Below are 14,160 nucleotides of genomic sequence, written 5' to 3' on the forward strand. Positions count from 1 at the left end.
GATTGGCTGAAGACATTGAATCCATCCGCTGTCTTATTCAAAATACCAAGGACAGAAGAACATAAATAATGCCCTGGGCAGGTAGTCAGCAAAATCTAGAATGTGCAAAATTCCTTTTTTTTTTTTTTTTTTTTCTTTTCCTATTTTAGGGACCTGTCTACAAGGTATTCAGTGTCTCACTACTGGATTGGACTTGAAGTGATCCACCTGTTTACAGCCTCCCAAGATCTGGGATTACAGGCATGCACCACCACGCCAGTCTCAACTGCTGTCTCAGTGTGCCCTGGGGGTAGGATCATCACAGCATACCTGGGGATCGAACCCCAGTCCTGCTCCTACTTGCAGGTGCTTTAATCCACTGAGCTATTTGGCTGGCCCTTTGGAATGTGAAAAGTTCTAATGAGCATTTTCCTTCAGAAATTTTATCCTTAAATGCACCTGGAATTTATTTTGGCATATAAGATTGTACCTTATTTTCCCCAGTTGGTTAATCATTTAACAAAACTCTGTTTGTAAAGTGTCCACCCACCACCAGTATTAAATCCATGTTTATTGTGTATGTATAATTCACATGTACATTATAAATTTTTTAAAAGTAAACTTATTATTTTATTGTAAGTTTATCTTATTTATTCCTGTGCATAACCCATACTGTTTTAGTTATGATAGATTTATAATACATTTAAATACAGTATTCACAGTAGTGGGATAAGTCCACCTTTGGATGTTCACTTCAAAAAATCCTTTCATATTCACTCATATATAAAACCTGAAGAATTTTCCTCATTTAAAAAATAAATAACACTGCCCCCCCAAAGAAAACTTGTCATTCTGACTGAGTTATATGAAATGTACAAATTGATTTGAGAAAAATACACCTGTGTGATATTATGTCTCCTAATCCATATTCATGATGTTTGGCTCCATTTAATCAAGGTGTCTCTCAGTAAAATATGTTACTTATTCCTGGGTAGCTTTATATTTTTGGCTGCTGTTGGGAATTGATCATTTCTATATGTTTATTACCTAACAGGCTACTGCTCAATGGTCCAGTTCATCACTATACACAGGTGATGGGAAGAACTCTCCGGGAAATCGAGGAGAATCTATGCACATGCATTGCTTCTAATAAGATGGGTTGGGAAGGTGGATGGTTTCAAAATGAATATGCTATGTAGAGAAGTTTTCACACAATTTTTTTTAACGTGAGAATCATTTCTTTGAGCAATTCCGCATATCCGCTTGTACGTGTGTGCTTGAGTTCCTCCAGAAAGAAGAAGGTGGCATGGGAAAGCACACCTTCAACTTTGCTGGCTACTGCCTCCCTAGCGGAGCACCTACCAACCGAGGCTCCCATGGACCGCACAGGAGGGGCATGTGTGACTCCATAATTTAATGCCAACACTTGGCATTTTCAGGCATTACTATTTTTTCTAGTCTGATGAGTGTGAAATGTGATCTCCTTTTTAGTTTGTATTTCCTTGATTGCCACTGAGAGTAAATGATGATAATAATTGTACATTTGTCAACAACTCTCCTGTCCTCTTCTGTGAATTGATCATGACATCTCTCTGCATTTAGTTGTACTGTCCTTAAAATGAACTTTCAATATTTTCTTAGTAAAGATTAGCCATGCCTTTCAGGACATACTCCTAGATGGTTCATAGTTTTCATTCCTATTACGAATGAGATTTTATTTCCTGATTATGTTTTAATTGGTTGTAGAAATATCAGCTACTTTGCTGAATTATATTGTTGGTTCTGATCAATTTACTAGTGGTTCTTTTGTACTTTTTAAATGATGAAATAATTTTTATATTTATTCACTTTTTTAAAGCTTCTTTTGTTCATTTTTGGTGTAACTGAAATATCTTTTTTTTTTTTTTTTTGAAGTGAACACAGCAAGATTTTATTGTCTTCACAATAAAAAACACGAAAAGTTAAAACTGGATCACTTGGCCCTTTCTTTTCTTATCTCCTCCCAGTTCAAAATGCTTGCATCTCTTAATAGCCAGCATTCTCTTAGATCTGCAGTTGGGCTCAACACACTCAAGCCTCAGGATAATCTTCTTTGTAGTTTTGGCCTTTTCCAGAAAATCGGCTTAGTCTGCCCACCATAGCCACTCTGTTTCCTGTCATAACTCTGCTTTCCCTGGGCATATAGAGAATCTCTGCCTTTCTTGTACTGTGTCACTTTGTGGGGTTGGTGCTTGCCACACTTCTTACAGAAAGTTCGCCGGGTTTTGGGAACGTTCACCATGCTTGCAGGCACGCGAACAGTGAGGAAAAGCTGTAACTGAAATATCTTAGTCATTCTTAGTAACTAAGAAATATCTTAGTTCATTTTGGTGTAACTGAAATATCTTGCGACCCAGATATGTAGTCATAGGACCAAATATCTTGGTCCTATGCTGGTACCACTATACTGATGTCAGAACCACTGCTCTTGAGCCTGAGTTGACTGGACGTCTTTAATTTTTGTCTTATGAAAATAATAAAATATTTAGGAACAAGTATAAGCCAAGAAATCTGTACAGTTCTAATGACAAAAATTATTATAGATAAAACAGTAATATCTTAAATATTAAAGGTACTTAAATCTTTAAGGTTTTGTCGTTAAGTACAATATTTGGTGTAGGTGTTGGGTAGAAATTTTACCACTTTGAGCAGGTTACAGTCATAGTCTTAGGAAATAATTCTAAAATAATGAATGAGTGTTGGAGGTCATCAAGTGATGTTTGGGATGACTTAGGATCATGTGCTTCTCTGCTATAACTTTTTGATAGGATATTCGAGGAGTCACATAGAATTGCGAAGATTTGAAGCACTTGACTTACAAACTAGTAACTGCATGTGGTCTGCCTGATAAATATCACAGGAGTTTTTCTGTTGCCGACAGACTCATACATTCTTGTAATCAGTCCACTTGGTCATCTTTGTCTTAATACACAAGTGCATTTGATCTGATATTATGTCTAGGAGCTTTAGATTTAGGATCATAAAGATTGCCCTATCATTTCCAGTTTCTGGTTATTTTGCTTTTTAAAAATCAGAAATCAAAGAATTATATTTGCATATACTTATGGGGTACAAAATGATGTTATAAGTACAAAGTGGAAAAATTCAATCAAGCTAATTAACATATTCATCCCTTTGAATACGTATCATTTTTGTGCTGTGGTGTCAAAATGTAAAATACATTATTATTTACTATATCACTGTGGTGTACAGTAGATCTAAAAAGCAAGGCCCTACCCCCACGTGTACTTGTGGCTTTCCCCCATTGTATCATCAGCTCCCTATTTCCTCCGTTACCCCAGCCTCTATCAATGCCTTCTATTCTTTGATATCAGTGTGTCTATTTTGTTACACTTAAAAAACATGAGTTGGGTGATGAGTTTTTGTTTTTCTCTTTTCTAGGCTGGGTGGATTATTCAGGATAAATTATTCCTTAAAGTTTTGTTAAAAATACACCTGCAAAATAGTCTAGGCTTGAGGCTGCTGAGAGACAACAGAAGGGAACTCCAATAGTTTCTGTTTTATTCGGATTTTCATTTTATTGTATTAGTACATTTTATCTACAAAAATTTCCATTTCACTTGAGCTTTTGTATTTCTATTTCTTGCCTTAGAGTAATTTTCAACTATTTTCTTACTTTCATAACCTCTGCTACATCTATGATTGTGTTCCTGTTTTCATTCTTGGTGTTACACATTTATTACTTCTTTATTCCTTGATTGGTCATTGATCAGTTTTTCTATTTTCTTAGTTACTTTTTTAAAAAGTTGTTTTGTCATCATTATTATTTAAAATTTTTTTTAATTTTTCCACTCATTTCTGGCTGTTATCATTTATTTGTTTTGTTATTTTTAGAAAGGGTTTTGTTATATAGTTCAAGCTGGCCTTGAACTCACTTTGTAGCCTAGGCTGGCCTCAGATTAACAGTGATCCTCCTGCCTCAGCCTCCTGAGTGCTGCGATTACAGGTGTGTGTGTGTGTGTGTGTGTGTGTGTGTGTGTGTAGCCACGCCCAGCCTGTTTGTATTTTTTTAAATTTAAAAGTGTCTTTCTACTACATTTTTTGAATTTGTTCTATTATTCAAACTGCCTAATTCCTTATTTGTTTTTAACCTTGGTGCTATATCAGAGACTAACAGTATATTAAAATCTTCCAAGACGACTGTAACTTTATTAAAATTTCTTTGCCATTTCTAGCAGTTTTTATTTAATTTATTCATGCTATATGATTTGGAGCATAAAGTTTTACTATGGATCAATTGTATATTTTATTAATACATAAGACTCTTTTTACATCTCATGCGACTTGGGAGCTCTCCTGTGTATCATATCATGAACTGATTTCATTTTTGTGTGATTTTACCGCCTCTCTTCATCGCCTGCATTCCACTGTTTAATTGAGTGATCATGTTTTTTCATTTCCATTCAATCTTTCCTCATCTCAGATTGCTGTCTTCATTATTGTTTATTTTTGTGCCATAAATATAATGTTTGCCCAAGTCATGTTAAGAATATAAACGAGGAGCTTTATAGAGGATGCTTCTGCTCTTTGTTGCATACAGAGGGGCAGTTAGCACCGGCTCCTCACATAGGGCCCTGCTTCTAATCTACTGAATGTCCGTGCATAACCAGTTAATTTCCTTGGTGACAGGGAGAATGGAAATGGAGAAGGAGAAAAGGTAAACTGAAAGAGACCATAGCAAGCGGGCCATTTCAGAGAGAGAGGGAAAGAGAGGGGGAGAAGGAGAGGGAGGGAGAGACTGAGGTGGAAGTGGAGAGACAGAGTGAGAGACAGAAAGAGATAGAGGGAGAGAGAGAGGGAGAGAGCTGAGATGAGAGAGAGAGAAAAGAAGAGAGGAGAGGAGAGGACAGGAGAGGGAAGGGAGAGATAGAGGGAGAGAGAGACAGAGACAGACAGAGAGACAGAGAGAGGCAGAGGGAGGAGACAGAGAGACAGAGGGAGAGACAGACAGATAAAGAGAGATACAGAGACAGAGAGAATCAGAAACAGAACAGAGACAGAAATAGAGACAGAGACAGAGACAGAGACAGAGAGAGAAAGAGAGAGAGGGAGAGAGAGATAGAGATAGGGAGAGAGACAGAGAGCGAAAGAGAGGTAGACAGAGAGAGGGAGAGAGAGAGAGAGAGCGAGAGCGAGAGAGAGAGATGGCGCTTGTCTCTGGTGAGCTTCAGTCTAACCACTCTTGTTAGCCACCAGCCATGCACTAGTATAGACAGCTAAGTTAGGCAGGAATTAATATGGAGTCTGAGAGCGATTGGACCCTCAAGCTAGTCGGCAGAAAAGATGAAGACATCAAAACTGTAGCTGGAGATGAATCTAAAGAGGGCCAGGGCTCAAAGTGGAGACTGATAGTGAGGCCTGCAAACCTCCTCAGAGAGAAGCAGCAATCTGAGATTCTAGTGGAATGAGCTGGACCACCTGGTCCAGTGAGCACAGAGAGGCATCAGATGACAGGTGGGTCACCAGAACATCTGGACCCACACTCCCATCCCTCCCTGTCTAGAATGCCTTTGCTCTTTCTGTGGACCCTTGCCATGTGACTCGTTTCCCTATTGGACCAACATTAGCTAAGTGACTATGCCTGTAACCTTATAGGTTGATTGTAGTTTGACCCACATTGTACCCATGTTGTGATTTTGCCTTAGAAATTACCCTTGATAAAGAGACCCCTCCCCCCTCCCAGTGGCCACTCACTCAGAAACTGTCCTGGAAATCCAGGAGCTAGTCTTTTCCTTCTTTCCAATAGAACTATCTTAATTTCCTTCTTTGGTTCCTTCTTTCATTCCTCAACGCTGAAGACCAGGAACTTGGCACATCCTATACCTAACAGGTCAGGAGTTATTTTCCACATTCTTCTGTCTTTTAAGTTCCTTTAGTTATTCTAGTGGAAACCCACAGGGGAGTTCATGCATGTGCTTCATTTGCCGTCTTGAGCTCCAAATTGTTTTTCTATTTTGGCATTTAAAGGCCCTTCTTGTCTTGGTCATGTTAAGCTAGTAGCAATATCACATAGTAAGGACCCAAATCAAAGGAATCAGGTGCTTCTGGGAGACAAGCCAGTGTGTGTACGTGGTGATAGCTGAGAAATTTGCAGTTATTGAGGGTAAAGAAGAGATCAGGGGTTACAAGTGCAAGAACACAGAAATGTCCTGGGTCAGAAATGCAAGACCGCAGGTTTGGAGGGTTAGTCAGGTGCACAAAATAATCTATTTTGGGAAACAAAGTGTGGAGGAGGTGGTGTATTTCCCTGGTCAGAGTTCAGGTGTGTGTAAAAACATGTTTGGAAGCATAGGCAAGTTCTTAGGGTCAAGACTATTTTAGCATTCTGCTATGCAGGCGGGTTACATGAAGGCCAATCTAGAAGTTTTGCAGGGGCCTCTCATGCTGTGGATTCCTTCTGCGTGTGTTCCTGCTAAGGCAGAGGAGACAGGCTTAACAGCAGGGCCACAATAATTGATTGCAGTCGCAGAGGGGGAGGACTGTAGCTTTGGAGGACAGATCTAAATCAAAACTTGGAGAACCATGGCTTTGAGGTTATCTTAGTTCTGAAGCAGTTCTGGGACCTACTCGAGCCTGGGCTTTCCCCAGGAGGGTGAGGGGTGTTGGGGAGGACAGCCAGCATCAGGTGGTTCCTAATGACGGTGCCCCAATCTCCCCTGTGTTCTAGCTTCCCAGGATGTCTTTTGAGAAATTGTAGTGGTCACAGGGTCACAAATGGCTTTTCAACTCAGAATCCACAGTCTGACTTCCTGAGGACTCAGAGACCTAGACGCATAAGGGGGACACTTGGTCAAGAAAGCAAGCCCATTTTAGAGGCTGGGTAACAGGGCCAACTGGGCTGTGGCTGCAGAGACAAAGTCCGAGGTCTAGGAAGGTTTATCTTCAGAAACACAGGCATCCTTGCCTGACCTCTGCCCTAGACTTTCTCCCCAAGGTCCTCCTTTTTTATCCTGCCTACCTTGGAAAGTCTCCCTTCTGCCAGTCTGTTAATCTGCTCGTCTAATCAAGCCCAGAACCCGGACAGTGTACTGCATGTTGACTGCTGTCAGGTACTTCCTTGAGTCTAGGCTAACCTAGGGAGGAAGCTTGGGGACTAGCTGTGGTTCTTGGGGCCTCCCGCTGTCATTTCTGCTGGCCTGACCAGGTCCCCTGCACAGAGCCACTGCTCACAGTCCCTTCAGCCCTTAGCAACACATGCCTCAGCTCTTTGTTTTGGCCAATAGCCTTTGTCCAAGGAAATCTTTGCACTTCCCAGCTCACATCCCTTCCATCCGCACTGCGGCAGGAAGGAGGTCCCTTTGTACTGCCACCTACATGTGTCCTTTAAGACAGACACGGATGGGCAGGAGTGAGGGTCAAAGGCAAAGCCTGAGGACATGTGTGGCCGCGGATCATGACTGGCAACTGACTGGACGAGGGAACACCTCGCAGGCGGCATCAGCGCACACTTTGGTGTGTGTCTGCGTGGTCGTATTGGTGTGGCCTCACAGGCCATCTCAGGTTCCCAGGCCTTTCCTCTCTGGCGCTGTTCCCCTGCTCTGCTTCTTGGCCACCGCGAAGTGAGCAGCTTTGCTCTGCCAAGCTCCTGTGCCGTGACGTTTGTGTCCTGGAGCCAGCTGACTATGGACTAAGACTTCCAAGACTGTGAGCCAGATTACTGTTTTAGCCCAGTCATGGGAAAGCTGATGAGCAGAGAGCATAGTCCTCAGCAGAGCCTAAGGCCCTCCTGTACCCTCTTGGAGAGTAGATGTGTAGAAGCCAGTGGCAGGTCCCTAACCCTTGTCCACTAGGATTGTTCTGTCTTATTTCATGCACATTCAGCCCCACTCATTGTTTTGTTCTGGTCCCAGGGATCGAACTCAGGACCTTGCGCTTGCCAGGCAGGTGCTTATACTACTGATCTATGTCCCTAGCCCATCCAGGACCACTCACAAGTATAACTTCTTATTCAAAGAGGATTAGGTAAGTGTGAGAAACACTGTATAAACACTCTCTTACACACACTCACACCACACACACACACACACACACACACACACACGGTAGAGGACATGTGTTCTCAGGGAAAGTACAGAGTATTTTCTCTTAGGTCTTCTAGAATAGTGGCTTTTGGTTTGGTTGTTTCAACTTTTTTTAGTTGAAAAAAATTCTTTTTTTTTCTTTCTGTATATTAGGGAATGGTCCACAAGATGTTCAGGGTCTCACTACTGGATTGGACTTATAGTGATTCACCTGTTTACATCCTCCCAAGTGCTGGGATTACAGGCTCATACCACCATGCCCAGTCTCAATCACTGTCTCAGCATGCCCCAGGGGTGGGGTTGGCATGGCAGGCCCCGGGATCAAACCCTGACCCCTGGCCTGCTTGTAGTTGCTTTAATCTGCTGAGCTATTTGGCCAGCCCTGAAAAAAATTCTAATTAAAATATTTACAATTGAAAAAAAATTCTCTGGCTGCTAAGTATAAAACTTATTAGGGTAAACTAAAAATATACACGTTGGCCTAGGGTGAAAATAGATTTATTCTTGGTTAGGTTTTCCTTATCCATTTTATTAAGGCACAACTATAATGACATCTTGAAAGTCAATCCATTGATTTCACATACACACACACACACACACACACCGTTATTGGAGACAACTACTTAATCAGACCTATTAAAAAGTGCAAGATATATATACACTTATTGTCATAACAACTCCCTCTGTATAACTCTCTCTTTTATCCAAGCCCTGTCATGTTTTCCCATTACAATGTCTTTAATTCAATTTCTTTAACCTCATTGCCACGTGCAAAGCACCAGACTGACACTATTGAAAATTTCCACAAGTGCACACACATGAAGCACTGACCCAGACCCCCAAACTACATACATGTACAGATTCACACGCATGTGGAAGTGTACCTACAAAAGCATCTATATCCACAAGCTAACTGACACACCAATGCGTCCACATGTAAACACACCACACACACCCATCCTCAGAGCTCTTCATTATTCAGCTTGAAAGTCATGTTTTGCAAAGGAAAACCTGAGCCAGGGGCTGCTCCAAATGAATTCATTACTATTTTTTGTTCTGCGGTCAACCCATAATTGACCACACATGTATGTAATAGTCGGCAGTCCCTAAACAAACCCTGATACCATATTCTTTGACACTAACTGACCCCTTTCTTTTTGGTCCTCACTTTTCTTCCAGGTGAGTGAAGACATCCTCTAGGGATACAGGAGGGGAGAAAAAGTTTGGATCATCCATGCGAGGATCAACAAGTGAGTGACAACACGGTTGCACCGTGACATACATACTCTGTAAAATCTATCAAATTTACCTTGAGGACATCTCCTTCAGCGAGTTCGAATGCTCTGGCTTTAAGCTGAATCCCCTTCCCTGGCTGGGTCTGGATGGAGTAGATGCACTCGTGATTGTTATTGTAGTTCACAGGAAAGTTGGGGGACAGCAAAGTGCCCTGAGTTCCCGTGACAGAATTCCCACACTCAGCTGGAAATGAAAGAAAATCACAATAACCACAGATTAACCCACATCAGCTGCATCCGCTACAACTCACCGCTCTGGAAAACTTTACAAAGGTAATACGTTTTTTGCCTGCCTACTTGCTAAAATGCTTGCTTATCTGTCTGTCTGCCTATCAGCAGGATACACTTAAAATATCCCTGGTACCCATGGCTCTGCCTGTCTCTATTTCTGTTTCTGTCTCTCTGTCTCTGTCTCTGTCTCTGTATCTCTCTCTCTCTCTCTCTCTCTCTCTCTCTCTCTCTCTCATAGAAATAGAAACTAAGCAGCTTTTCCCTTCACTGTGTTATAAAGCAGTTGTTTCCCACATCTGTTTGATTTGTATCATAGCAACAGAAATGACCAAGGAGGATGTTAGGAAAGAGGGAGGGAGGCTTTCAGTACCAGAAGATGGAGACTAAGAGGAGACAAGATAACGATTGTTAACCCTGATGTGCAAAACACCATGATGGACACAAGATCATTTCAGTCAACTGTCACAACAACCGACACCCTAAGGCAGGCACAGGTAGCAGCTATAGTCTGAAGACAAGGAGTTGGCACTTAGCAATTTAGATTGAGGCTCTTAATTTACAAAGAGGTGGGGTTTGGAGTTCAGAGTCTGGGAGGCTTTGGAGAAAATTTCAGCACAGCCTCCTTGAAATCCTGTTTCATTCAGCAACTAATGGTATCAGACCCTCCTCTGAAAATCTAAATCACCTCCTCCAGAATTAGGCATTCTTTCCGCATTGTTCCTGTACTGTTATTGATAGCAGGTATCACACCTTACTTGATTTATTGGTTAATGTCTCTACCTCCTTCACTGCTCTGTGGTCCTTGGAGGTTTGTCATTTCTGTCCTTCCAACACACACTCAGTACCTAGTTGGGTCGAGTTCTGCAGATGGAGGGGTACAACTCAGTGGCAGGACACACTGAGGACCCTGTGGTGGCACTCTGGGGTCTTTGCTCCCAAAGCCCCTCTCTCTGCCTTCTGGTACTAGGACATCTACCTCATTGGTCCCTAAAGCTTGCTATTCACCTGTCTCCCCCACCCAAACTGAGAGCTCCTGAAACGGGTAGGTTCATGCTTGATGGATCTATGCGAATTTTCCAGGCTTAGCCCAGATCATCTGTAAAATAAATATTTGTTAAATGAATGAAGGAATATGGCATGCACTGACCTCAGAAAGATGTACAGGCCTAAAAATAATTAGGGTCCAGAAGGATGTAAATACAAGTCCAGATGGCAGGCTCATTATTTGTCTGGGCATATGGGGACTTTGGAGCATGTCTTGAATCTTTCTGGCTGATCATAGCAAGTCTGCGCTTTTCAAAACACTCCTTGGTGTCCTTATCCTAGGTGCACTCCTTGGCTGGGAGGACCCTAAGTGGCCAAGATGTCATTGTTTCGATCATAAAGTCAACCCTAATTGCCCTGAGCTAGCAGTGTGCTGGGCTGAGGGAGCAGAGATGGGGTGTGTGGAGAACCCCTGGGTTGCATCTCTCACGGGTTTTGCCATATGGTTTTGTGAGCACATGCTTGTCCCCAGGGCTGCTCTTGGTCCTTTTAAGATGGTGACCACATCCTCCACCAAATCTACCTTTCCACTAGTCCACTGCTTGGGTCCTGTCCAGTTCAGTGTCCCAAGACTTTACATAAATCCTTATTATCTTCAAGGAGAAAAGTAGCCTTGAGAACTTTGAACTCAGCCCATTTGGAAAGGATAGAACTATCAGATGAATGTGCGAAGCTGGAGCCTAACACTGAGGGACAGCAGTGGACAGGCACTGTGTAGGCAGTGGGTGCCCTGAGAAGGGCTGTGCACGGTTGAACACCGTATGACAACTCTGGAGTGACCCTCCATCTCCCTCCTTGAAGGCTGAGGCCTGGGGCACAGCAAGATGGGCATGACTTTCAAGGTGGGTGGATATAAGTCGCATAAACTCTGAACCTTGGTCGGCTCACCTGTCTTCCTCTGGACAATAAGAGCATCCTCATAAGGCGGTAGATAACAAACACATGAAATTTTACCTGGTACATAAGTGACTATACAGGGAGTGGCTAGCACATAGTAGGTCCTCAGCCAGTGTCATTTCCTCTCTCCATATCCATGCCAAGTGATATGCAGCCCACCTCCTCCCACTGCCTGGGCTCTATGCCTTGCAGCTCATGTGAAGGAAGCGTGCCTTTGCTGCCTGGAGTTCCCAGTGCCTTCACCATCATTGATGCCTCCTGCACCCTGCCTCATGCTTGACAGTTGGTTTCCTTTAAACACAGTCTTCGGCATATCCTTGGCCTGTCTTCCAGGCCCTGGCTCCCTGCATATAACTCTACACCCTATCAGGGCTCACATCTTTCCCACACCCCCAACACTTTTAGGAGCAAGGACATAGAGCTAGTAAGCTCAGATGTGACTAGTCCCTGGCCAAGCTGTAGGTCCTAACTTCCTGTTAGGGCCTTACTTTCAAGTACCAGGGAGGATACGAGAGGGTGGAGGGACATGGTTCTTGCTTCTGGGAGGATTTCCAAAGTAACAGGGGGAGGCGAGCAGATGCATCGAGGAGCCAAAGACAGGCGCAAATGGAAACAAGTAAATGTTACAGAGAAACAAGCAATCATATGCCCAGGAAAGGGCTGCCACTGATGCAGACATCTGTGACTTCTGTCGCTCCTGTCAGAAAAGGTCTCATTCAGGACAGGGGCTGTATCTTATCCATCATTCTGGGGCTCCTGAGGGTGAGGGTTAGGTTTTCTTCATCACACTGGGAGTCTCAGGGACAGAAATGTGTCTCTTGTAGACTGGGGTCCTCTGGGGTCAGAACCGTCTCATCCATATCAAATACAGGAGCACCTGAAGGCAGGGTCTGTGTCACCCACCTGTCATGCCATGATTTAGAGCTGTGGGGTGTCTATCTCTTCCTCAGCTGGGAAGGTTCCTGGTTGTGCTGTGCGGGCTAAGGCATCCCATCAGCACCTAGGGTGCGCATGGCACCAGGAGCGTTGCCTGGGTGGGCACTTCCTGAGATATCTCCTGTGAGCCTCCACGGCAGGATGGTGGTAATTAGAGGTAATTATAATTGCTCTGCATTATTAATAACATGTGAAACAGGAGACAAATGTAATAATGAAAATATTGTGAGGTGCCATGAACAAACAGTAATTGGAATAATAAGCTAAAGGATGAGTTGTGTAATGAGATCAGTGAAGCAGTCTCTCAGCAGAGCGTGCATCTGTGGGCCTGCCTAACCCTAGTCAAGAAAAACTTTCCTCAGAACCACCTCGCTGAGGATGTTTTCCCAGAGACGAAAGGAGCTGTTGGCAGTCGAGTGCACGGAATCAAATGTCAAGTTCTAGGTCTGAAGGTGGTGCTCTGGGGGTGGGTACAGGAGAAGGGACCCACTCTGAGATCACTTAATGGTTCAAAAGGAGAATTCTGCAATTCTGTCTTAGCATTTCCTCTCTAAGACAGTAGAGGGTTATTGCCAAAGTAACGACTAAGAATCCACAAATACTGGTAAAATGGTTATTGGCAAAATATGGTAATTAGGGCTGGCCAGGTTGCTAAATGGACTAAATCACCTGCTTACGCAGGCACAGGGATCAGGGTTGATCCCCAGTGTGCCCCACCCTCGGGGTGCGCTGAGCCAGCAACTGAGACTGGGGGTGGTGGTGCCCGCCTGTAATCCCAGCACTTGGGAGGCTGAAAATAGGAGGATCACTACCAGTCCAATCTGTGTAGTGAGACCCTGTCCTAAATACATTAAAAAAATGTGATGGCAATGATATGGCATCTCCTGGTTTCAGTAAACCGTGTCGCCTCATCTAGAGTAAGGCCTGAGAGCCGCACGTGGTGATCACTGTCTTCCAGATGACGAAGCTGAGAGCAGGAAGATTGGGCCTCGGGCCTGTGTGACTGCAGCTGGGCTCAGACCCTCCTTCCAGCCCGCTGAGCTGTCCTCTGCAAAGCCCGTGGCACTATGGCGTGGTCAGGTGAGGGGGCCCTACGCGCTTCTTATCTTCTTAAGGTACTGGGGGTAGATCTCAGGATCTCGCGCGTGCCAAGCATGCAGCCTAGCCCTGAGCCACAGCCTAGCTGTTCACGGATTTTTGAGACGCCTGCTCCTCTTTCAGGTGCAGTGCTGCTTGCAGTTGCTATTGTGTATTTTTTATGGAGTTTTATGTAACACCTCACTCTAAGTGAGTTCTGGGGCTCACAGCGAGCACGGTAAGTACTGCACTAACTCAGCCTGTTTCACCTGATCTTCCTGCTCTATGGACATAGCGAGCAGAGAGGCACGAGCCTTACCAACTTCGGCCAGCCAGCGAAGGGCCGGCTCTCTGGGCTTTCATTCTATCTGCCCCTGCGCTCTGAGTCTGGTGCTCTAACGCACCTTCTTTAGGGCTCTGGCAAGGAGGCAGGTGGGGCTGGGTGCCAACCTCCGACTGGCCACCTCTCGGCTCTCAGCGTGTCTAGTGCTCTCAGCCTCTTGCTCCTGAATGCTCTCCCGAGCTGGTCCTCCAAGCCCAACTATCCTCGTAGCTCTGGCCTTGGCTCTGTTGTCCCTTCTCAGTTCCTCCAGATGTCAGCGAAAATGCAACTGGACAGA

The 14,160-nt window shown here is 44.0% G+C and overlaps 1 protein-coding gene across 1 annotated transcript in view; it reads right to left on the bottom strand.

The window, feature by feature from the left end:
• Window positions 1–14,160, bottom strand: part of Csmd2 (CUB and Sushi multiple domains 2) — a 607,037-nt gene that overhangs the window by 170,132 nt on the left and 422,745 nt on the right. Inside the window, exon 22 of the mRNA XM_012516868.2 lies at window positions 9,370–9,539. Coding sequence (XP_012372322.1) covers window positions 9,370–9,539 — 170 coding nt within the window. The remainder of the gene's footprint in view (window positions 1–9,369; window positions 9,540–14,160) is intronic.

This window comes from Octodon degus, unplaced genomic scaffold, assembly GCF_000260255.1.
Source record: "Octodon degus isolate 3935 unplaced genomic scaffold, OctDeg1.0 scaffold00130, whole genome shotgun sequence".
In the NCBI taxonomy this organism is placed as follows: Eukaryota; Metazoa; Chordata; class Mammalia; order Rodentia; family Octodontidae; genus Octodon; species Octodon degus.